The sequence below is a fragment of the Astyanax mexicanus genome, chromosome 15 (assembly GCF_023375975.1).
Source record: "Astyanax mexicanus isolate ESR-SI-001 chromosome 15, AstMex3_surface, whole genome shotgun sequence".
In the NCBI taxonomy this organism is placed as follows: Eukaryota; Metazoa; Chordata; class Actinopteri; order Characiformes; family Acestrorhamphidae; genus Astyanax; species Astyanax mexicanus.
In genome coordinates, this window is record NC_064422.1 from 46453897 (window position 1) to 46480157 (window position 26261).

General features: G+C 38.7%; 2 protein-coding genes across 9 annotated transcripts in view; one reads left to right on the top strand and one right to left on the bottom strand.

The window, feature by feature from the left end:
- The window catches only part of LOC103030702 (RNA-binding protein 25-like), a 35522-nt gene extending 29258 nt beyond the window's left edge, over positions 1-6264 (bottom strand). For 2 of the 6 annotated variants that reach the window (XR_007424288.1, XM_049464324.1), the window contains exons 1-2: positions 5737-5826; positions 4441-4538 (exon numbers count right to left, since the gene is read on the bottom strand). Coding sequence is in view for 2 of the 6 variants with exons in the window: in XM_049464324.1 (XP_049320281.1) it covers positions 4441-4499 (59 nt within the window). In the remaining 4 variants the exon portion in view is untranslated. Of the gene's footprint in view, positions 1-4440; positions 4539-5736; positions 5827-6059 lie in introns of those variants that run through there. The other 4 variants (XR_007424289.1, XR_007424287.1, XR_001518333.3 and 1 more) reach the window with 4 other exon arrangements.
- Positions 5889-25672, top strand: gprc5c (G protein-coupled receptor, class C, group 5, member C). Of its 3 annotated transcripts, none has more exons than XM_007236133.4 (5): positions 5889-5978; positions 12380-13442; positions 18244-18347; positions 18607-18741; positions 23053-25672. In XM_007236133.4, exons 2-5 carry the CDS (start codon positions 12392-12394, stop codon positions 23089-23091), a joined length of 1329 nt encoding a protein of 442 aa, XP_007236195.3. In that variant the 5' UTR covers positions 5889-5978; positions 12380-12391; the 3' UTR covers positions 23092-25672. The 3 variants fall into 3 exon arrangements, with proteins under 3 accessions (XP_007236195.3, XP_007236196.3, XP_007236197.3); XM_007236134.4 differs by having other exon boundaries at positions 18247-18347; XM_007236135.4 differs by lacking the exon at positions 18607-18741.
- Positions 25673-26261: the final 589 nt, after the last annotated feature.

A 26261-nucleotide genomic window follows, 5' to 3' on the forward strand; every position in this document is an offset into this window, starting at 1 on the left:
ACTTCTCTCTCTCTCTCTGTCTCTCTCTCTCTCTCTCGCGCGCGCTGATGTTATCATATGGTGTCTGTTTGAAGACGCCTCCCGCTGTACAGCAAACACAGACAGCAGGCCGAGAGCACATCAATCACTGAGCTCTTAATCAGCAGAGTCTCAGACTGGATTTTCCTCACAGGCTAATGGAGCCGTGCTGCTTCAATCACTCACACATCTGCAGGACTGAGGGCACAGATCTTCACCACAGTCAGAACAGGTGTTCTGGATCTGAATCAACTGAACCATGGTCCGGTTGGGTTCCACAATGATTCAGGCCTCTATTTTAGTGATCTATAGGCGGGCCGTGCACCATACAGCCTGATTTAGGGCATGTCAGTGTGTCTTGGCTTTCATAATGATGGGAAAAGTACACCTTGTGCAACTCGAAATGAGAAAAAGTCATGTACTAATCCTTTTAGTTAATTTTAGTTAAGGGGGATAGTTAGGTGAGCTCTGTCTTTGGTGGATTGCTATTGTAACGGTGCAGCTACCTGGACGTGTTCAACAAACTCTTCTCAGCAGAGGAAACTGAGCTGCTGGTTGACGCTGTGAAGGAGCTCCAGAAGCTCATTTACGGGAACAGCAATGTTATTTTATTTACTATTCTGTTTATTGTTGATGTAAAAGTTGGGTTTGAGCTGCTGTGCCTGTGTTACCGTAAATGAGCTGCCGGAGCTCCTCACAGCGTGAACCAGCGTTGGACACATCCAGGTAGCTGCACCGTTAAAATAGCAATCCACAAAAGTCAGAACTCACCGGACTCTTAAAGAGAATGATGAGCAAGAGACACTCTGATTGGTTTATTTCACGTTACACTCAAAATTAACCACACCTGTGATTAATTAAGAGAATTAGTACATGGGTGAGTTTTGTTATTGAAATGCAGTCAATTTATTTACTAGTTTAGGGTTAGTAACTTTGTAACTAAAATTGTCATATGGTGTGGTGTCATTGTGTATTAAATTAAAAAGGGATCTAATGTGATAATTTATCTTGATTCTTTATCATTACTATATAAAAGTATAGCATTGCTCACATGCATATATGTTACCTTTTGCATTATTTTACATTATCTACACACAAAGATTCAATTATTCACTAATACACTAATACACTGTATTTATTAAATGTTGCACTTTTTATTTTAGTCTGCTGAATGTTAGCTATATGAATTCTAATAATCTTTGTAAATCATTGAACCTTTGTAGAGCTATTTTGTCTGGCATAGGCTACTGGGTGCAGCATAATAAAAGAGCAGGTCACTACTGGTCCTGCTGGGTGCATTTTCCGCTGTAAGGGGATTGCTGTTAGTATTAGTGCTGTTTTTATTGTTATTATTATGTTGTATTATGTGTTAGATTAACTGATCAGCTGTAATGTTGCATTTCTCATTAATTTTTCTACCTCAGATGGTCTTAATGACTGAAAAATGAAATATTTCACCCCAGTATTGGTGTGTTTGCTTGCCATTTGTGCGCTGACCCACTTCCAGTGTTCTGCACTTTACGCAGTCATTACTCTGTACTATAATGTTTAAACACACATCCGCCACGTAATAAAATGACCCGCTGAGCGCAGTGTGATGCTCTATCTGTGAGGAATAAAACTCGGCCGCTGCAAAGATGTCTACGTTTTGACGTGTTACGTGTGTTTATTCACAGCACAGATCCTTATGACGCTAATGCACTGATTTAAATGGAAAGAGATGTTGTATTTTATGTAAATAAATATATAAATATATAAATTTATGTAAATATAATATATATATATATATACAGAGTACCAGTCAAAAGTTTAAGTGTGAAGTGATCTATCAGATTATAAAGGAACACATAATGAATCATGTAGTAACTTAAAAACAGTGTTAAACAAACTAAAATACTCTGTGAAGTATTTAGATACTCTTATCTGGGGAGCTGTTTGTTAACTTGTGGTTTCTGAGGCTGGCAATGAACTTATATGATTATATATGGATAAAAACATTAAAACATCAAACAATTCACTGTATACCTGTAACTCTACCTTTTCACTACTTTACTTTAACTGATGCTCTCAAACACAATAAGAGACAAGAAATTCAAGTTATTAACTCTTGATGAGTTCAGCACAGCTGTTAACTGAAAGCCTGAATTCCAGGAGACTCTACCTCATAAAACTGACTGAGAAAATCCAGCAGAGATGTTCAAAACTGATCTAAGAAAGAAAATTTGAAGAATAATTTGAAGAATTAAAATATAAAACAAATTCTGTTTTTTTAACACATTCTTTTTTGTTTATTAAATAGTTTCATATGTTTTTCATCATAGTTAAGGTGAGTTTAGTATTAACCTACAATGCAGTACGTTCTAAAATAATGAAAAAACACTGAATTTGAGGAGAGTACAAACATATACTGGTACTGTATATTCCACAAGACTTTCCACAGAGCGACAGACAAATATTTAACTGGGAGTCATTCTTAAAAAAAACACACTGAAATATAATGCCAGTTAAATATCTTAAATATTATTTTGTGCAAATAAGCAAGTTATCGTTCTCAAAACACTGATTCTGTAGCACGTCCTCAAAAATACGCCACAGATGGAGAGAAATACTGTGGGAAGATTTTTGCAAAGAATCTGGAGTCAAAATAGCCTGACTTTTAATATTTACAATTTATATAAACTTTATGTTTTCATCCAAAACTAATAAAGGGGATGAAGCCTTTTGCTCCAAGAACGCTGCTGCTCCTATTCACCACCAGGTGGCGCTGTATACTCATTTATATTAAATATATAATTTATGGCCAAATAAATACACCTGTTCACCCAGGGTTTCTTTGAAATCTGGAGGTGAGGTCAGGTTCTGATGTTAGATGTTAAGTTCTAACAATTTATTAAATGTATAAGTAAGTTATATGTATTAAACTACACATTAATTATAAGATTTCCCAGCTTAATCTCTTTTTATTTACACTTTTAATTACTTTCCACGTCAAAGAAAACTGTATAAACTGTCTAAAAAATTTAAGTAAACGTTAATTTTCCACTACATGTGTAATACTGTGTTCAGAGTAAATATTGATAAATACAACTCCAAATAAAAAAAAGAGAGCATTTTCTCTGATTTTACTATTTATAGATTTATGTTTAAGTAAAATTAACATTTTACTTATGTTTTTATTCTATAAACTACAGACAACATTTCTCCCAAATATCAAATAAAAATATTGTCATTTAGAGCATTTATTTACAGAATAATTATTGAATTTTCAAAACAAGAAAAAAATGCAGAGCTTTCAGATCTTAAATAATGCAAACAAAAAAGTTCATATTCATTTAGAAATAATCATACTAACATTTTAAGAGTCAATCAATATTTGGTGGAATAACTAATTAATAAATAATTTTTAGTCACAACTTTCTTATGTCTTGGTATGCTCTCCTTCACCTGTCTTACACACTGCTTTTGGGTGACCTTATGCCAACAAAAAGCAGTGTGTAAGACTGGTGGAGGAGAGCATGCCAAGACACATAAAAGAGGTGATTAAAAATCAGGGTTATTCCACCAAATATTGATTTCTGAACTCTTTAAAAATTAGCATTGTTGTTTCACATTTTCTGCAAATAAATGCTCTAAATGACCGTATTTTTACTTGGAATTTGGAAGAAATGTTGTCTGTAGTTTATAGAATAAAAGAATAATGTTAATTTTACCTAAACATTTACCTATAAATAGTAAAATCAGAAAAACTGATCATTTTGAAGTGAGGTCTTTTATTTATATTGTCCAAAGCTGTATATTTGTATACAGTGTTTACATAAAGTTTAAACAACTATGGTGTAAAAATATATAGCCATATTTTTGCATGGGTAACTCAGCTATCTTTAGCATTGTGATCTGTTAGTTGGGAGCATTAGCTAAAAGCGCTGTATATTTGTGAATACTGGGGTGAATGGAGGTGGGCTATTCAACAAAAGTTCATACACGACATCATATTTCACTACAACTCAACTCTTTTTTACACTGAATTTATACTTATACTATGATTTCTGTGTTGCCTGAAATCTAATAAATATGATAAATAGGGTAAAACGGTTTATAAAGTCTTAAATCATTTGTTTTGAGTTAAGATTAAAGGGCTAGAAGGCACAGCTTATGCTGGTAATGATCCAGCTGTGAGTAATATGAACAGGAACAAGGTCTAATTTCCCCAAAAAACAGGACTGCAGTGAGTTTTACTGAACAATGAAAGAGAAACAAGGCGCTGGGGGGAAGCAGATTAGTTTCCTTGATAAAATTCTTTTCAGCAGAATTACAGCAGAACTAATGCAAACACTCTGTTGCATTACACAGCAGCCATGCACAGCCTGCTTCCCTTTTATAATATTTGATATTAAAATTGTATTGCAGTATTGTGCTTCGTACCTTTTCGCTGGAGTTAGGTGGGAGGAGGGTTGCTGGGATACTGGATTTATTATCTTCATATCTTCCTTCCTTTCAGCAGAATTTCAGCACACCTGTAGCTGCGGTGGAAAACAGCCCATCAGCACTGTGTTAGTGTATTCTCATTATCAGCAGTTTACACATCATCCCCGCTCCCACTGACGCCCTGAGTCTCTTCATCTGCTCATCTGAACCTTCCCTCTCTGAAAAGCAGATAGTTTATCTCTGTTTCCGGAGATTTAGTTCAGGTATTTCAGCAGAAAGTGCCAGATTGGATATCAGAGGAGTGAATGAGAGCATTACGTGGATTACTGTGTACTACAGGTCTATCAGAAACTAGATAAAGAGTCATTCTAAGAATATGAGCCACTTCCACACTGCAGTTTTCAACTTTTTAAATCAAGAGTAAACACTTTTTAATTTTTAATCAAGAAAGTGAAGGAATTGCATATTTCAACAAGCAAAAGCTAAACCACATACTGTACCTAATTTAATGTTTTTTCTTTATTAAAATGGCAAGATTCAACATATAATACTGATCCCTCCAAAAGTATTGGATCAGTGAAGCCAATCCTTTTGTTTCTGCTGTAAATTGCTTTAAACATTTAGGTCTGACATGAAAAGATGGATACAAGACAAAATACAATATTTGTCAGGCCAACAAAGCACCTTTGAATTCGAGAGCTGTAGCCACCAGAGGTGTCAAGTACAAACACTTGGTTTATATTGGTTATCTTTACTTTAGTAATTATTTTTACACTTTTGCACAATTATCTGTACTTGCTGCTCCTTACACTTTTAAATTGTGCTCGTTACTTGTATAAGTAGTATAAACATATACCATTTCAACTCCCTATAGGTTTATACATTACATTCAATTCATAGGTACTAAATTACATGTATTTTCGATGGGCATATATGCAGCTAAAACAGAGAGCCTAGTGCATCCCAAATTTATCAACATTAACATTTTAATATAACATACAGTCAAAATGTGTTTTGTTCTTTAAGTAGTTTTAAAACCAGTACATTTTATTTACACTTTTACCTAAAGAGTAAAAAGCTTGAGTTGACACTACAGAAGTATTTTAAGAGAGAGAGAAAGAGAGAGAGAGGTAGAGAATGAGTGAGATGTAGAGAGAGAGGAAGAGAGGTAAAGGGAGAGAGAATGAGTGAGAGAGAAAGAGGGTGAGTGAAAGAGAGAGACAGATAGAGAGAAAGAGAGAGAGAGTGAGCTGCAGTAAGGTAAACTGTTAGATTAGCGTTCTGTATGTTTACCTCAGAGAAACAGAAGTAGCCAGTTTACAGATTTATCGCTGCAGTTTAGCAGCTTAAACACTAAACCCGCTGTTTAAAGTCCAGGTTCGGATCCGGGACACTGATTTAATCAGAACTCGGGCTGTTTGGATCAGAACTCGGCGGCGATGTGCAGCAGATTCTCCCCCGCGGATCGGACTCGGAGTGGGGGCCGCTGATCGGAGCGGGACCGCGGTAAATTACCTCACAGCAGCGACAACACGGTCAGTCACAGTTTATCAGCTATTATTTAACACTTATTATCGATTTAAAATCGAATAAATGTGTCCTGTGGAACAACTTACCTCAGATTTGCTTTAAAACTCAGTTTGGGGAAGGTTTTATTGAACTAAAACTTCTTAATTCGGTGTTATTTCTGCTTATGGTTAGCTGACAGGCTAGTAACCAGGTTAACTAACTAATTTCCCGCCGTTTTCTCCTGTGTGTTTTTAGGTTAGTTAGCATAACTAGCTAACTAACGTTACTTCACCTGTGCGGGTGTGCTCAGATTTCTTGAAGACCCACCTCCGCTCGTATCCTATTGGCTTAGCTCGCTGAGCTTGGGACGTGATTGGTCCAAACGTCTGTCAGTAATGATATGTTTGAGGCTTTTAAAGAAATCAGTAGGAATGAAAATATTAAATTAATGGTGTAAATCGATTAAAAAAATAATCGCAACAGAAATCTGTGATTAATCACGATTAATCACACCTTTTGTTCCTTTTAGAAAATAGTTTTAAACATTTTTTTATTGTATTATTGGTAAAAATCTATTAACAAAAATAATTTTAAGTGACAAAATCATAGATTTATTGTATAATAATATCTCAGGGTAACATTAGTTTTACTATATTATAATATCTCAGGGGAGATTTACTGTATTACAATATCTCAGGGTAATTTTGCTGTATTATAATATCTTGGAGTAGTCGTACAGTATTAAAATATCTTGGGGTAGATTTAGTGTTTAAGAATATCTCAGGATATATTTACTGAATTATAATATCTCAGAGTAGTTTTATTGTATTATAATATCTCAGATAGTTTCCTGTATTATAAAATCTCTGGGTAGATTAATTCTATTATGATATCTTAAGGTAGTTTAACTGTATTATAATATATCAGGGTCGTTTTACTTTATTAATATATCTTTTGGTAGTTTTGCTGCTTTTTAAACTAAAATATTGTCATGGTCTGAGTTACTAAGTCTAACTGAGCGTTTTATTTGAGAAAATTAACACTAGTGTAGCTCCATATTCCTCACTCAACAGCTCAAAAAGAGGAAACAGGGAAAGAAACAGAGCAAATCTAGCAAAAAATGTGATTTGTAGCCTTTAAAAGTTCACTAGTTTTATTTATTTATTAAGTTTATTTACTTAACACTTTATATAATCATGGATATGTTAATGCTATGAGATAAGATAGAACTTTATTTGTCCCGAAGGAAATTGTTTTGCCAGAGTTATACAAATACAATTACATACACATAAAGATTAAAAATAACTGGTAGATTAACAGTACATATAAAAAAACATAGAAAAACGAGAACTACATTCACCACCTCCTGATAAGTTTTCTAAAATAGTAGTCTAAAATGTTTGTATCCATTCTATAGGCGTGATAATGCATCTACTCTAAAAATGAATTACTGCACATTGTGTACTATACAAAGTGTATTATTTAACCTCCAAACTGTCCCTTTAAGAACGTCCTTGGAGTGTTTATTGATAGTGAATATATCCCCCGTATTTGCTGTGCTGTATTATTGGCTGCGTGTTGTATGCACTGTTATTAAAGCGCAATATGGAAACAGTTTTGAATAAACAAGCAAAGCTTTATAAGCATTACAGCTGCAACGGCAAACACGGATTTGCATATCTATGTAAAGAGCATCAGGAACCTGATCACAGCGTTAGTTTTGGGACTGGTCTCTCAGGTTCTGGAGCGAGTGTGATCCTGATTAATGACGTTAAATGTGAACGGTACTAGTTGACGTCTGTGTGAAGCTGTCACTGTGTTTGGTTTTTAAATTCCAGAAGGTGAATAACCAGATCCTGAGGCCGTTATTCAGCGGTGCTGTGTTTTCTCAGGCCTGTCTGTAACTGATTATTGAGGGGGAATGTGAACTTCTCACGCAGCTCAGATAGTGGGAGATACGTGGATTTATCATTAACAGGGTGGGCTGCTAAATGTGTTTTTTAGCCTCTGAACAGAACCCTCAGGTTGGTCGGGGTTAAGTTTGGGCCAGGCTTCAGTTGGGAGAGCACTATAATTACATTTGCATTTATGGCATTTGGATGACGCACCTACGGGAACAACAAACCAAAATAAATGCTGTAAAAGTCCTGCAAAACTACAGTATGAACCAAAAAAAAAAAAAAAAATTGGTCTGACCAAAAGAGTTGTTCTTGGCCCAGATCAGCTAATTTATGGTCTGGTTGGTTTACAGTGGGAAACACTTCTTTGGACTTGGTTGGACTTTTAAACCAGTTATAGAAAGCTCCTCATATAAAATTAGGACTCCTAATATAAAAGTGGAAGAAAATAAAATGAAGCTAGAATTATATATTAAACATAAAAAAAGACATTAACTATGCAAATATTTAGTTAAATTAATGGAATCTGCCGTTAACCACCAACACTAAACACCAGACCTGGATGGATTAAGCCTTGATTATGTCTATAGACTATTTTTTTTTTTTTTCAATGGAAAATTTAAATTCAAAACGCTGTGTAATCCAAGACTAGGCTTTATTTTTTGTTGTTTTCCATGGAAACAAATAGAAAATCTATGAAAGATCTATTGTCATACACATTGTGAATCATGATGTTATATTTTTGACGCAAGGCCTCGCCTAGTTTCCACTCCCTCGATTGTTCCCTAAACTGCAGGAGTGTGGAGCAGGCAGAACGGGAAAAAAATTGCCCATAAACGGATTCATCTAAATAAGGTTGCTATATTTGCGTAAGTGTGTGTATTGGGGTTGAGATACCTGGAGGATGAATAATTCTGTGTAACAGTAACAGTGGGCGTGTCTCTTTGTGTCTGTTAAAATGTTGGAAAACATTTCAGACCACATCTGATGCTTTTCCCCTTTTATTAAGCTTTTGTCTCGACACCTGTCCCAAACAGGGACTCTCCCTCGCCGTCTTCAGTCCGGAATGGCACCGAAACCAGTGGTGAAAAGAGTCAATATTGTTTGGGCGTCTCGTAAATGATTGACAGAGTTGGTGGGAAAAGATCCAGGCTTAGACATTTGTCTTGTTTTCAGGAACCAGTGTGAGACCCTCAGTCTGTTATTAAGCAAACTCATACGTTGTTTGGAAAAACAACTTAAAATACACAATAAAAATGCACAAATCATCCTACAGAACACAATCACATCAGCAACAGTTTGCAGTCAACAGGTACATAAAGTGTAATTTTTTATAATGTACAAATAGGCTGACTTCCTATTATTGTAGATTTACATACTTACAATATTGCAGATTTTATAGTATTTGGCCAGCTGTTTGGCTCTAATCTTTTAGAAACCAAACATGCCTATAATAACTAGAGATGCAGCGCTCAGGGTTTTTGTGGGCTGAAAGATGCGCTCTGGAGAGAGGAATCCAGTTAGTGAAGCTAATAGAGTTGCACGGTGTACCGAAGGTTCGATTCTTTTTCGATACTACGTCATCACAAACGATTCGGTTCTTTAGCGTTCGATGCTTTCGATACTGTGTATAGCCCAGTCACTAGCTTCAAATGAGTCAAATTAGTAGGCGCGATTTGATTCAGTTCATAAGAAAACTGATTCACACCGCAGCAGTCGGTGTGGCAGGATTCAGATAAACTTAGTGTTCTGAACAAATGAATCGATTCACGCGCAAGCCAGCAGAGCAGCAGCGAGTGTAGAATGGCGACGGCTAAAATAACAGATGTCTCTCGTCCGCGACTTGTGGACAAAACGGGCGCGAGGAGTGAAGTGTGGGAAAATAGTCTGAGATGTAGGCATCTGTTTTTTATTGATATTTTTATTTTTTAATAAAATAACGAAAACTGAAAGTGAAACTAAACTACTTTATTAGCGCTGTTTTCACTCCCGCAGTTGTACAGCGGGGGGTGTTGTGCCGATTCTGTCGGATTCAGTAGCGGATTCGGCACAAGGGCGGCGGCACCTCGCGCTCCGCGGTGTTAGTTGTAAGCGCTCGCGCTAGCCGCAAAATACGACAGAAAACACTGAGGGAGCTGCAGAATTATGTATGGGACTAGAATATGAGCACGAGGAGATCAAAGAGAACCTTTACCTGTGAGTAGCTCACATCAGAACACGCAAATCTCTCTCTCTCTCACTCTCGCTCTCTCACTCTCTCACTCTTTCTCTGTGTCTCTCTCTCTCGCACGTGAACGCCTCCGCGTTTGACCTGCAGCACTGTGTTTAGCTGTTCTTAAAAATCATTTTAATTAAATAATAGTTCTATGCTTCTATGTTACAGTGTTATTTAACATAATTCTGATCATATTTCGCTCATTCATTTAGCAGACAAGCACCCTGATCTCTACAAAGAGCTGAGAAGTCGACAGGTTAGTGGAGTTAGTCAAGATACACTCTGTCTGTAGCTTTACTAAGATTTACTAGCGACTGCTAGTAAATCACGTTAACATGGAGAGGAGTGTGCAGGAGTTTTGTTTTGGACCCGTGGTTTTCTCTATTTCTCCATTATCCCATTGGCTGTGAAACATGAACTCAAGATGTTCACGTTTTCGCGTTTCCATCGCAAATCTGTGGTCAGGCACGTAGCCTGCTTGCTCGTTACACTGAACATGGGCTTATTAAAAACGGTAAACGGTTGATTAATAAAACGGAGCAGTGAGTGTTAAAATGAACATAACATTGTAATGTTCTTCTGTCTCTTTATTTTCCTTATTCAGAACTTAACTTCTGCCCGCCCATCAGGTTCACATAGTCAGGCTACCATTACCTCTGGTTTTAGTTTTAGTTTTTAGGAAGTGTTTAGATAATTATGTTATAGTTAAGGTTATAATAACGAAACTTGTTTTTTGTTCAAATGTTTCATTTTAGAATAAAAACGTTTGCACCGATTGTTCAGTGTTCAATCCAGTTCAGTCAAAAATAAACATTTTATGTTCAGATATTTTTATTGTTTTTTTTTTCTTCCAAGTATCGTTTTGGTATCGAGAATCGTGATACTACAGTTGGTATCGGTATCGAAGTCAAAATTTTGGTATCGTGACAACCCTAGAAGCTAAACATCCTTATTCTCTTTCCTCCACAACACACATAAGTCTTACACATTCTACACATATAAGTTTGAGTCTGAAACAGCAAGAAGGAATGGAAGACTGACTACACAGAGATAATAAGTGATTCCTGAGTTATCAACCTGAGAAACAACAAGGTGCACTGCACTTTCAAAAGCTCGTAAACGCATTGTGCGACATTAAAAGTAACCCTTGCAAAATACCATGCTCTAAGATTTACAGTTAAATAAACAAGAACAAGACATTTTTTTAAAGATTTTTTGTAATCAGGGTACTCTAATTACTCAAGTAATAGTTACACCCCTAAACCAGAGTAAAATTACAAGAAGAATTACTGATACCATGTACAAGTGGCTGATTCTTCAAAATCTTAGTATTGTAAGCCTCTTTTAATGAAGAGTTAAAACAACAGTTTATTTCTATAAAAAAAAAAAACACTTTAATACTTTGTTTTACACTCTTTACCTGCGTGTTCCACTGGTGGTATGCAAAGCAACCCAAGATGGTATACTACTAAATGTTTTTAATGTATTAAAAACAAAAGATTACACAAGCAAATGCATGTGGGTACCAGGGAAATGTTCAAATATCTGGTTCTTCAGAATTTGCCTAGTTTCATTGGAGGAAATGACATGTTCCTGTTGGATAAAACATAACTTTCTCCAAATGTCATGACTTCAAAAGGTCATATAGCAGCATTTCTATTGGAATTTGGACATGTGTTGTATGCATTATTTTATGTCCAATTCCAATAGAAATGCTGCTAAATGAGTTTCTGAAGTTGGTTGGAGAAAATTATGTTTTTATCCAACAGCGACAACAGTTTGCTTACATATGTTCCTGTGGATTACTTGTAGGTGGTACTTTAATTCTTAGTTTGATTGTTTGTTTGGGACATGGTCTAAAATGTTTGCGAAACCACTGTTCTAACATATAGAACAGATATCGTGCAGAAGTCACATATAAATGATTGGCAGTGGGAGTTGGTGGGATCAGTTCCAAGATTGGAAATATATCTGTTTTGTTTCAATAACCAGTGTGAGGTGAGACCTTCAGGCTGTTCCTAAACACACAACACACACACATCACAGAGGCATTTGGGAGGGAAACTGTTGGGAGCGTGTAGAAGCTTGTAACATTTTAACGGCGGTGATATCACTGCTGTGGTTTCGTTAGCATCGGCGCTCCCACCCTGGGTGTGTTATTATTTGATACCGCTGTAAAGATGATGACGTGAGGCTCACCGCTCACCTACCTCTGCTTCATAAAGCTCAGTCACAGCTCCTGCTTCTACTGCTTCTACTGCTTAGTCTGATTTTTGTAATACTAACCTTATATTTATAATATTTCTCATTACAGGAGATTACAAACATGGATGGTCTCCCCCAGAGATTGCGGACCCTCCTCCTGCCACTGGCGGTGCCAGTTTTCTCGATGTTGGACACTACTGTGGTCAGTGCAGCCCCTCAGGGTTGCGGCTCAAATGTGAGCTCTCTGTACTATAACCTGTGTGACCTTAGCGTGGTCTGGGGCATCGTACTGGAAGCGTTCGCCTCTGCCGGAGCGCTGGCCTGCCTGATCCTACTGATGGTGCTGCTGGCCAGCTTGCCATTTGTGGCGGATCGAAAGCGGCGAAGTATGGTAGGGTTGGACACCTTCTTTTTGATCTGTACCCTTGGATTGTTCGGCCTGACGTTCGCCTTCATCGTGGGGAAGGACTTCGCCACATGCGCCTCGCGCCGCTACCTGTTCGGCGTGCTTTTCGCCGGCTGCTTTTCGTGCCTTCTTGTAAAGGCAGTGAACCTAAACCTACTGTCCAGAAGAGACTCTGGACCAAGCGGATGGCTGCTGTGTCTTGGAGCATTGGCGTTCTGGTTGGTAGAGGTGGTCATCAACACGGAATGGTTGATTATCACTATAGTGCGGTACCCCATCACTTCCGTTCCCCTCGGTAACTCCACCGTCATGCCCGTGCCCTGCAACATCGCCAACCAGGACTTCGTCATGGCTCTGATCTACGTGCTGACCCTGCTCCTGGCCGTCATCATGGCATCCCTTCCAATTCTGTGCGGCAAGCACAAGCGTTGGCACAAGGACAGCATCTTTATCTTGCTGATTGGGCTGCTGTCTGCTGGGATCTGGGTGGCTTGGATCGTCATGTACACCTACGGCAACACCAAATACGGTGGCCCAACCTGGGACGACCCTACTCTGGCTATAGCGCTGGTGGCCAGCGCCTGGGTGTTCGTGCTGCTCTACACAATACCGGAGCTGTGCTTCCTGACCGAGGAGGATGAGGCGGAATCAAGTTTCGGAGAAGACCTGTACCCAAGCCGGGGTTACGAAACCATCCTGAAGGAGCAGAGCTCCCAGAATATATTTGTGGAGAATAAGGCCTTCTCCATGGACGAACCCAACCCAGGTTAGTTAACTTTTCATTGTCTTTCATTTGTACCAAAGCTTCTTGTTCTCGAGTGTCAACCTTACTTTAGGAAGCATCTTTTTCCTTTGGGTTGAACTCCTTCACCTAAAAGAAATGGGACAACCCAGTGCCAGGGCTCCGCCCCGCAGGTCATGCACTGTGCATAGGGCACCAAAAATCCTCGAAAGCATCTCGTGAAAAAAATCCTCTTAATAATACTAATCATAATAATGACATTTTAAAATAGTAGTATGTACAGCATGTTTGGTAATAGATAAAAGCAATACAAAAGTAACATATTTTCTGTAGAAAAATATGAATCTGTGTGAAAGTTGTGGAGTGTCTAAACCGTGCATTACGATAGCCGCTTGCACAGCGGAGCTGGGGGTGAAGCTGCTCACTACAAATCATTTGTGCTTAGAGCACCCAAATGGCTAGGATCTGCCCTGCGACAAACCGTCAAGAACATGAAACGGCATCAAAATACATAAGATAGCAGTGTTCTGTAGAGGGCAACAACAGTCTGTTGTAATGCTTTACACCAATTCCTTACTGATAAAAACTAAAATGTGATGTTTTCTAGCTTGTTTAAATTTTCGCATTCCACCTTAAATAATGCAGCAGCCTCAGATGACAGAATGTAACCACTGTAAGTAACCTTTAAGGTGGAACAAGAAATTTAGCTAGCTAGCTACCGAAACTTACTACTAGTGATTCTTTATGCTTGTTCAGAATAAAAAGAGAGAGGGTTATAATACCAGTACATTGAAACTACAATAAGGATTAGAATTAGGATAATCCCTTTGAAAAATCTTCGTTTTTAGGACATATATTCCCGATGCATCACCCTACCTCTAGGTGTAACCATGTAAAACAGAAGTGTAGGGTTTATCGATAGGGCTAAGGGTTGAAATGGGATTGGGCCTTTGTCTTTTCTGGTAATTACGTATCTCTAATATTACAGGGCATGCTTTAACATGTTGAAGAGAGATGTTCTTTAAGCTGGTCATTCAGGAATGGCAGGGTAATCTGGAGAACACAATCTCCTTTAGAAACAACGTCCTGAAGCTTGTGGAGCGTTTATAATTGAGTTTAAAATTAAGCTAATGTTTAACTAACTGCTAAAACACACCATTAAACCTATTACCACAGTAATACATTCACACTGTTAAACTACAGGACAAATTTACTGCAGTCAGATATTTTTAGAAAAGAAGAGGCTAGAATCGGTTAAATTGCTTTATCATATTTGGAGCTGTTAACTTGTGGATTCTGAGGTTGATCTTGCACAACAGAGGTAACATTGCTCTTCCTGATGAGGGCCAGTTTCATCATGATTATTTTGATGGTCTTTGTGACTTACTTGCATTAATGTAGCTGTTTATCTTTATTTAGTTGAGTAGTTGTTTCTTCTCATAATCTGGATTCGAACATTCACTATTCACTGTATACCTGTAACTCTACCTCTTCACTACTTTACTTTAACTGATGCTCTCAAACACATTAAGAGACAAGAAATTCAAGTAATTAACTCTTGATGAGTTCAGCACAGCTGTTAACTGAACGCCTGAATTCCAGGTGACTCTACCTCATAAAACTGACTGAGAAAATCCAGCAGAGATGTTCAAAACTGATCATCTAAACAAGAGGAGATACTTTGAAGAATGTAAAATATAAAACATATTCTGGTCTGTTAAACAATTTGTATTTAATAAACAATTCCATATGTTTTTCTTCATAATTTGAATGACTTTAGTATAAAAGGAAGGAGTTTCTGGAGGTGCTGAACAATAGCTGCTGCTTTTCCTTCACGCTGTGAAGCTCCAGCTCATCCCAATTAAATCCCCTCAAATCACCATCTCAGTTCATCAGATTTAGATCAGGGGATTAATGTGGAGGAATAACACTTTATTTTACAGTTTACTACATGTGTAATTCCATATGTGTCTCTTAACTGTTTTCATCTCTTTAATATTAATCTACAATGTAGAAAATACATTGAATAAAAAAAGAAAAACTCTAATTGAGAAGGTGTGTCCAAACATTGGCTGGTGCCGTTTCACCCAGCGCACACCTTGCATTAGTCAAAGAGGAGAAAGATAAAATGGAAAAATCCCATTTCTCAATCTTCAAAGCACAGCCTTTCATTCTCCACATCACACCGGCTCAGCAAACACTGAGACACACTGATTCATTGTTCGTTCTGAGCTGTAGATACGCTGCTCTTCTGATGCTGCTAATGAATACAGAGCAAATATTTACCCTAGAATATTATTACCACACTGTCTCCATTAGCGCACAGCTACATGGGCAGGGTAGAAAGAGAGAGAACGATCGAGAACAGCAGAGAAAAAAGGATGTGAGGAGAGAGAGAGAGAGAGAGAGAGAGGGAAGAACAGAGGTTGGGTATCAGAGGAACATTATGTTCTACGGATTCCCGTCCCGCAGATCTGCGACGAACTGCACTCAAACAGCAGCGTATCAAATTCAGTAGAGTAAGCAGCCGCAGCGTCTGCAAAATCCTCCACCGTCCTGCATGTTCACCTCCTGTATCTCATGTTCTGTTAAAGAGACCAAACTCTCATTTTTCCTGCACTTTTCTGCCTTTTGCAGCACTTACGAGGTTTTACCAGAGGGTACACCAAAAGCAGTCATAACTGAGCCCTTCCAATAATTAACCATAAGCATAAGCAGTATAACTATTCCCCTTTTTGGGAGAAATCAGTTATTTTCTGTACTATTGTAAGGTATTTCATTTTAAATGCTTTCATTAATGCAGACATATACAGTACAGGCCAACAGGCCAAAAGTTTGGACACACCTTCTCTTTTTCAATGTGTTTTCTTTATTTTCATGACTATTTACATTGTAGATTCTCACTGAAGCATCAAAACTATGAATGTAAATATCGTGTATCGCAATAATTTCTGGGACAATATATCGTCCACAATAAAAAATCTTATTGTAAAAGGCCTATGTGTGTCCGAACTATTACTGGTATATATCAAGGTTTGTACGGTCATAAAAAAAAACTTGAAAAAGTCATGGAAATTGAAAATGGCAATAATTTCCAGGTCTGGATAAGTTTGGAAATAAAAAACATTTTTATCAGATTCATTTTAGGCCTACTATAATCACTGATGTTTTAAAATCCTATTGTATGGTCATTAAAAGTTGCCTTGAAGGCATGGAAAAGTCATAAAAAACATGAAAATGTATTGGTTAAAAAGTGTGTGAACCCTGATATATGTGTATATATATTTTTTATTGCTATTATTAGACCTGTCACAATAATTACGTTATCGATTTATCGTTCAATAAATGAACATGACCTCAATTATTTTAATAATTGGGATATCGTCTATTGTGTTTACACTCACAAAATGCACTTACATATATTATGATTGTAGGCGTGACTGCAGTGACCCAGTAGCGCAGAAGCACAGAAAGACACAGACACAGGAAGTAAATGTACTCAAAATGTACCCTTATTATGGAAAATAGAAAAATCAACACCCAAAACTAACTTAAATGTGTATATTTATATATATATATATATATATATATATATATTATTTATAACTATAACCTACCTTGGTTTAAGCTGGTTTGTTTCGGGTTCCAAAATTAGGTGCGTGAACAGGAATGGAAAGTTTATTGTCTTTAAAAGAATTCCTTTGTTATGATATTATGCTATTATTATATTAGTGCCCTTTAATGCTCTTAAAATGCCAACAATATCGTTTATTGCAATAATTTCTGGGACAGTATATTGTTTGCAAATAATTGTTATCCTGACAGGCCTAGCTATTATTATTATGACGTATTGGCCAGTCCTGTGCAGGATGTGAGAGATGTATATATGTATATATGTATGTATGAAGGTGAGATGAGTATTCCTCGTTACTCGTTAGTAAAGGAGTGTGTGTACGGACCCGGCCCTCAGTAACTGGAGTAAACACAGCGCCGGCGCTCGCTCGGTCCGATCTGTTCCTCAGAACACTCTGACTCTGTTTACTGTAGATCTCCTCCATGGAGACTAAGGTGTGGCAACAGTATCAGGAAAGTCAGGTATTTCACACAGGAGGACGACCCTCCCCCCCCTCCACCACCGCTCCCACAGTTCCCACCGGTCTTCCTCCTGGCCCCTCCCACTCCCACAGTTTCAGAGTGTGTTAGATATATACTGTGTGTGTGTGTGTGTGTGTGGAGAAGGTGCGGCTGAAGATACACACTGCACTGTTTGTTTGGCAGCAGTGATTTGCTATAAGGAACAGTTGGCACAGCAAATGTGACACAGTGAATTCAGTCAAATCCTCACAGCAAAGTGGGTCCAGAATCTAGTACAAGTCTTTCTTGGACAGTAGAGACAGTTACTCCAGCAACAGCAGGATAAACTCATAAAACTATGAACATTGTTGTTTTATTCTATAAACTACAGACAACATTTCTCCCAAATTACAAATAAAAATATTCTCATTTAGAGCATTTATTTACAGAAAATGAGAAATGTCTGAAATAAAAAAAAATATGCAGAAATAATCAATATTTGGTGGAATAACCCTGGTGGTTTTTAATCACAGTTTTTTTTTTATGCATCTTAGCATCATGTTCTCCTCCACCAGTCTTACACACTGCTTTTGGATAACTTTGTGCTGCTTCACTCCTGATGCAAAAATTCAAGCAGTTCTCAGTCCATTTTAAGTTTATTATATGATTGTATGTATGATTTACATTACTCTTGTCACTGAATAGAACTGTATATATATTGATGTAATGTTTTCTTTGTGTTTTATTTTAGCAGCTAATAAGCCGGTGTCTCCATACAGTAACTACAACGGTCAGCTCCGCAGCTCTGTGTACCAGCCCACCGAGCTCGCCCTCATCACCAAGGGGTTAGGAAGTGTAAGTACAGATATTTATACATATATTTAGATATGTTTTATCATAAATGTTTTGCCTATGCAGATGCACCCGCGGTGAGAGGTGCTGCTGGTCTGTTTTACTGTTTATTTGCTTTCCATCTGTAACAGTATGCAAAAGCCCTGCTTTAAAGTCTGCAGCTGATGTGTTTGTTTTGTAAATGTTTATGGTCGGGTGTGAGCTCTCTATACTGCACCTTTCAAACCCACATTTCCCCGTTTCCTGCTTTTTGGCCCGGCAGCAGCTGGACGTGTCGTATGAAACGGCGATCCCGCGAGCCTCCCTCGGCTCCCCCCACCACCAGAGCAGCGGCGGCAGCAGCAGCCCCTCCCCTCGACCCGACGACTCGCCGCACGGACAGAACCGAGCCACCAACGTACGCAGCCAGACCACTTCCTCTCTGTTCCGCCTCTCATCATCCTCACCCTTCATATCTGATCTTCATCATCATTATCATCGCCGTCTCTGACCCGCTGTTTTTCCGGCCTGTCCTCTAAACTGTCCTGGTTTTGTTCCTCTTGGCTTAAACAGGGTTTAGTGTACACTCACTGTCAGGAAGAATTACTGCTCACATAGATTTTTAGCAAAAAAATATATATATCTACTAGGGGTGGGCGATATGGCTCTAAAATAATATCACGATATTTCAGGGTATTTTTGCGATAACGATATACTTGGCGATATAGGAAAACTAAAATAATTCATTAATTTCAGGAATATAGTATAATAGTATAACAGTATAATCATAATGCAGCAAAATAAATAATATAGCATAAAATAATACAATGCAGCAAATAATATTGCAGAATATTTAGTGCATGCATATAAACTGCAAACTAAAACAATTATACAATAAATACACCTAAAGCTTCACAGTAAATAATAGACTACTTTTAAGACAGAACAGCCCTATTATCACGATATGGATTTTTAATATCATGATATTTCTGTGTCACAATATATTGTATACGATATAATATTGCCCACCCCTAATATCTACTAGAGACAGATTATATCTGTCCAGTATCATTTATTTTACTTTAATCCTGGATATATGGAGATATTTAGAGTGCATTATTATTATTATTAATAGTCATAATTAATATTATGACTAAAAATTCTGGATCATTCATGGACTTCTGTTACAAATCTGATAAAATTCTTGTATTTTTTTATTTCTACCAGTTAGGGGTGTGTCATATCATATCATATCGTATGAAATAATAACATTTAATTTCTGTTTTATTGCAGTAGTGTTTTCTTGAAATAACTTCTTGTCATATCGCCAAGAGTAATGTTGTCGCAAAAATACCATAAAATATGCGTCCATGGATATGCGACATGAATGTGAACGGTCAAATCAGAATTTATGCGTCTTTTCGCTTTTACGTATTAGCATTAGCATTAGCGCTACGTGCTTCTTTTCTCTCATACCCACACTTTATCTCTTGGTGCAGCTGTGCAGCTATAGCTGCAAAAAAACAGCAAAAGCAAACCGCCTGTCCTTTTTTCACCTCCTGGAGCTGAGCATGAACTTCAGAGCAGCTGTTTACTCTCCACTCCAGCAAAAGATGCTCCACATATGAGCTGCTAACTCATCCATTTCCCTTTATAAAGCTACGAGTCTCTCCTCTCTCTAATATGAGGGTTTTTGTTGTTGGTGAAGAAGGAGGCGTTTATACAGGTATCAATGTGCAGCATGTGAGACGGTGTTTCAGGAACAGATTCTGTGTTCACATTACACACAGATATAGATCACTTACATTTACAGTGAATGTGAACTGACAAGATAGATAAATCTGATCTGAGCAACCATGGTACAGTTCATTTTTTGGCCAGTTTCAGACCCATTACAAGTAGTTCAGTCAGCCTATGGTCGCCCTTTAAACAATAGAACTCAACTCAGCTCAACTTTTATATTTATAAAGCACTTTAAAAACAACAACAGGCGAAACAAAGTGCTATACGTTGATAATGATGAGATTTGAGCAGTTCTTTTAGACTGTGAGTGTTCATACACACATTACCTAGTATATACAAGTATCACAAGTATACTATATAGATTTAAATACTGACAAATGTGCATATTCAAGCCTTTTCTCTATACCCTGGAAGTTGTTCTTGTCGTGAAGAATCTACCTCTCCTTTCATCATCATCATCATCGTCATCTTTCTCTTGCATCTTCTCATATCTTCTCGTGTTGGGAAATTGTGTTTCAGATATCTTTGCTATACTATATGGACAAAAGTATTGGAACACTTACAGAAGCTAATGTGAATTTAGTGAGCTCTGTACATAGAGAGCATTTTTTGACGTCATGGGATGAGCTTCCCTGAAAAGTATGACTAATGCCTGATTCGCTTAACACGATTCTAGCCCCCTTTTTCAGTAGCCGACTGTTTTTTGTTGATTGCGACAGAACTCTCTGCTCTGAGGCAAATTAGCAATCACATCCACTTATAAAATTATGCCGTGTGGACTGCTGAAAAAACGCTTGCCGAGCCATAGCCGACCAGACACTGATAGATCTCTAGCATGTTTAATATCTGAACCAGTCGGCAACTGGGAGCAGTGGCTACCTACAACCAATGGGTTTGTTTAGAAAGAGAGAACCATGGGTGCAAACTGAGCCCTAGCTGGTAAATTACAAAATCAAGAGAACATAACATTTGTCCCATTATGACTTTTAATACGATACGTGTCTAAATATCTTAATACTGATACTGAAACCACTCACAACTGATAGAATGGTGGAATATATATCTAGGAAGGAAGAAATTTCACCAGCTGAATGGTTGTAGTATTGGAGTTCCACACTGGAGTTAGGTCAGTTCTGTAGAACCACTAAAAAAACAGAGATTAAGAGACTGCTTCCAGTCTTTTCGTCCATATAGTGTATCTCTTTTATTGCAAAAAGCGTTCTTCACCTCCTCTCTCTCCTTCACTCATTCCTCACCTCATCACTCACTCACTCTCGCTGGATCAGGTTCCATTCCTGGAATGCAGTCGCTTCACTGTCCTCTTGTCTGCTTGTTTGTGATTGTGTGCTTTACGACTGATCCAGGGCCAGTTTCTGTATGCTTTTGAGAAAGCAGAAGATGTTCATGTAAACTGGGGGTAACTGATCAGAAGACAGTATTGATTCTTAATCAGGTTGTCTGTAGCTTTCTAAAAAGTCTTAAATTTGTTTACCTTAAAGTCCCAAGTCATGCTGCTTCTCCATCAGCAGCCAGAGTCCGAGAGAGTATAGTAGGTCATGCTGCTTTACTATCAGCAGCTGGAGTCTGAGAGAGAGAGAGAGAGAGAGAGAGTACAGTAGATCATGCTGCTTCTCCATCAGCAGCCAGAGTCTGAGAGACAGAGAGAGAGAGAGAGAGAGAGAGAGAGTACAGTAGATCATGCTGCTGTTTCTCCATCAGCAGCCAGAGTCTGAGAGAGAGAGAGAGAGAGAGAGAGTACAGTAGATCATGCTGTTTCTCCATCAGCAGCCGGAGTCTGAGAGAGAGAGAGAGAGAGAGTACAGTAGATCATGCTGTTTCTCCATCAGCAGCCGGAGTCTGAGAGAGAGAGAGAGAGAGAGAGAGAGAGAGTACAGTAGATCATGCTGTTTCTCCATCAGCAGCCGGAGTCTGAGAGAGAGAGAGAGAGAGTACAGTAGATCATGCTGCTTCTCCATCAGCAGCCAGAGTCAGAGAGAGAGAGAGAGAGAGAGAGTACAGTAGATCATGCTGCTGTTTCTCCATCAGCAGCCGGAGTCTGAGAGACAGAGAGAGAGAGAGAGAGTACAGTAGGTCATGCTGTTTCTCCATCAGCAGCCGGAGTCTGAGAGACAGAGAGAGAGAGAGAGAGAGAGAGTACAGTAGATCATGCTGCTGTTTCTCCATCAGCAGCCGGAGTCTGAGAGAGAGAGAGTACAGTAGATCATGCTGTTTCTCCATCAGCAGCCGGAGTCTGAGAGAGAGAGAGTACAGTAGATCATGCTGTTTCTCCATCAGCAGCCGGAGTCTGAGAGAGAGAGAGAGAGAGAGTACAGTAGGTCATGCTGTTTCTCCATCAGCAGCCAGAGTCTGAGAGAGAGAGAGAGAGTACAGTAGATCATGCTGCTGTTTCTCCATCAGCAGCCGGAGTCTGAGAGAGAGAGAGAGTACAGTAGATCATGCTGTTTCTCCATCAGCAGCCAGAGTCTGAGAGAGAGAGAGAGAGAGAGTACAGTAGATCATGCTGCTGTTTCTCCATCAGCAGCCGGAGTCTGAGAGAGAGAGAGAGTACAGTAGATCATGCTGTTTCTCCATCAGCAGCCGGAGTCTGAGAGAGAGAGAGTACAGTAGATCATGCTGTTTCTCCATCAGCAGCCGGAGTCTGAGAGAGAGAGAGAGTACAGTAGATCATGCTGCTTCTCCATCAGCAGCCAGAGTCTGAGAGAGTATAATAGGCCATGCTGCTCCTCCATCAGCAGCCGGAGTCTGAGAGAGAGAAGAGTAGGTGATGTCTCTGGGTGGGTACAATAGATTTACTGTCTCTCCTCATCACTCCCATTGTGATGCTGGTCGTTACAGGCGTCTGTTAGCCGATGTATTAGAGCTGAGGATCTGGCGCATTCCTCCAAATGCACTGTGATGCTGAATAGTTATGCTATTTGATGATTTTTCATTTAACAGAATAGTTTTCTTCTGATTCTCTCTGCAGGGTAATGGACTACACTGGAAGCCTCAGTGGTCAGGCTAGCCACGCCCCCCTGCTTTGATATCGTTTCCTCAACAAACTTTTGATATGGTTCTGTTTGCCCGCGGATCGTTTCTCCTCCAGAGAGATTTATAGCCTTAATCTTGGAGTGCCTGGGTGCCCGCTTTGCCTATTAAAGAGACGGCGCACTGGGACTTCCCTCACAGCCCACGCCCTCACTCAACAGGAAAATCTACACCGACAATCAGACGAGACCTGACCTGCAGCCGGACACGCGACGTGGACCACGCTAACCCAGTATCTACCGGTTGCGTGAGCTACGGTAATCCTGTGCATTTACATGTACCGCAGAGAGATGATGGACCAGTGGAACTTTGATGCTTTGATGATGATGATGATGGCGTTTGATCAATCAGTGCGTTATCGGACGCTCTACGCCAGCGCTGCCAACAGGCCGACTGACTCTGACTGCTGTACTGGGCTGGTTCAGCCAGCTGCTGCGTTCACATTACCAAACCGAAGTGACTCAAATCGGATTATTTACAGGACTGTGTGTGTGCATGACTATTCAGACTATTCTGATCTTTTCAGGCTTAAATGTTCAGACTGCAGGCAAGTTGGATTTGTTCTTAGATCAGATCTGTGATCTTGTGATTCAGTCGGATTTGCCTGTCTTGACATCACACACATATCTGTTTATGTGGGTTGCTGTGGTATGGAGGTCTGCACTCTACTGGGATTACCACAATTCCATCACTCTGGATTTGATGAGGATGTCGTTTGTCGTGTTGAGATTGACGCAAAATGTCCAAATCTGATTTATAATCACATTTCAATTTACCTTCAAATATGGTTTAGATATGATTTGCAAATATCAGATTTGACTGTCCACACAATCAAAAATCAGTCTGGATACAATCTATGTTAAGGCTGCAACTAAGGCTTATTTTGGTAGTCGACTAAGCTTTTGATTATTTTTACATTTAGTCGATTAATCAACTATTATTTATGCCACGTCCTCCATCTCTACTTCATGTGGGTGTGGCTGATGTTACGATGCATGTTTAACTGAACATTGGTAAAAAATCTGAATCAGGCTTGTGGTGTGAATGTGGCCTTTATGTGTGCTCCTAAATCAGACACATGTCTGAGGGTGCTTTCACACCTGTAACTTGATTTCTCTGGTCTGAATCAGTTGATGAGTTTAATTGGTGCTTTTCCCCCATCGGTTTGGTTTGTTTTCACACAGGCACAAACCTAAATGCACCAACATGCACCCCAATCTGAATGAGTCAGATTACTGATTTCACACTTGCTGAAACGAACCGCACCAAGAGTACAAACCAACCAGAGTCCAATTCGATTTAATGTGTCTTATTTATTATTTTATTTGCTTTACTTTATGAATGCTTAATTGTTTTAGTGCTGTTGTTGTAAGCGGCACATAATATGCATTAACACATCAATATGTGCATGATCGTGCCATTTCAGGGATAGATTTTTCACCTTACAGAACAATACAGAATATAATCACTTACTGTACATTTATTAATGTAATCTGATCTAAGCAAACAAACAGCAGAAACAGTTCAGAATGGGATTTAAATGCCTTTTAAATGTGGAATTTAGTGAATAAACGTGTAATCTGTTGCGTTTGGGCACTTTTGGAGGCTGGAGAACTGTTTCTCTCTCCAGCACTTTCTGTAGTGCAGTGCACTAACTGTTATAAATGTGGACAGTCAAGATAGCCAAATCCGATTTGAGTAAAAAATCTGAATTATCAGATTAATGAGGTTTATGAATTGTGATTCCCTGAAATTATATTATTATTTTGCACAGTTTTGCGCAGAAATTTTCAGTTACAGCTGAATTTACGCTTTTAATCCCAGAAAAACAAACACTCTTATTTACCTTTTATAAAGCCATTTAAATGCCTGATTAAAGGAGCTGACTCAGCTCTTGATTGGTCCGGACCTGAGACAGTGGGCAGGTGGGGGCGGGGCTGGTGATGTCATCGGCCCTGCATTGTTTAATAGCACGATATATATATCGTTGAAAAAAGAACTGAACATGGTATTGGGTATTGGGAGCCTCTTGTCTGTTTTTAGTGTTAGGATAACTCTGACGTCTTTTTGTCACTGTTTTTTGGCTGAATATTACTGGTTGCCAAATATTTTCAGTTGCCAAATATTCTGAGCATTTCTACTTCTCTAATGTGAGCGCACCTGTAAACAGCAACATGTCGGTTAAAGTGAAAGTGCATGTAAGCATGCACCAGCCTGGAGTTTGCACTTATATAAGAGCTAGCCTGCAGCGTCAGTCATTTCTGCACCATAACGAAGCTTCCTCCTGCTGTATCATAGCGAGTGTCTGATTATTTAATTTCATGTCGGTCTTTCATCGTTATCCTGAAGTTAAAGTGTGTTCAGTATTGAAACACATTTTTCAAGCCTTACCGTTCCTCTCCTCATAAACACACCCAGCACATCCACTCCGCACATATATATATATATTTACGCTTCTAATTCTGTGTAATTCAGCTGATAAACTGATGACTGAATGATTCATGGTTTCAAATATTGTATATTATTTACAAAATAAATATCTTATTATAATCTCATAATTCAGCTTCATTACATTTATTGTTCTGCTTCTGTGTTTGTCTTATTATTAGTTTACTGTATTTTTCGCACTATTATAAGGCGCACCGGATTATAAGGCTGCCATCAATAAACCTCTATTTTCTGGTCTATTTTAATATGAGGTGCAGCAGATTATAAATTGCGTTTTAAGCAACACTATTAAGGAACAGGGGTGTCACCATTTTTCCATCTAATTCAACAGGTCTCACCGCTGGGTGGTGGTGGGGGGTAGGTTAACTAAGTTAGGTAAAGCTAAGCTAAGTAATATATATAAGGCTGATAATACTCCACTCTGAACAGGGAAAGAGCTAGTGCTTAGTGCGGTTAGTGACTAATGCTGATAATGCTCCAGTCTGGGTGCTGGAGAACTAAACTGAAACTCCTGTATAACTCTGTACTTCAGTGGAGTGGCTTTACTGCTCCTTAATACCTGACTGATAGAATTCATACATAAGGAGCCAACCAGACTCTGTAAGTTTTTCCGAGGCGGCCGCGACCAACGCTCGCGAGAACTGCGACCTGCTTTCCGACCTTTAGTTCTAACAGTTCTACTGGTTCATTCTTTACAAA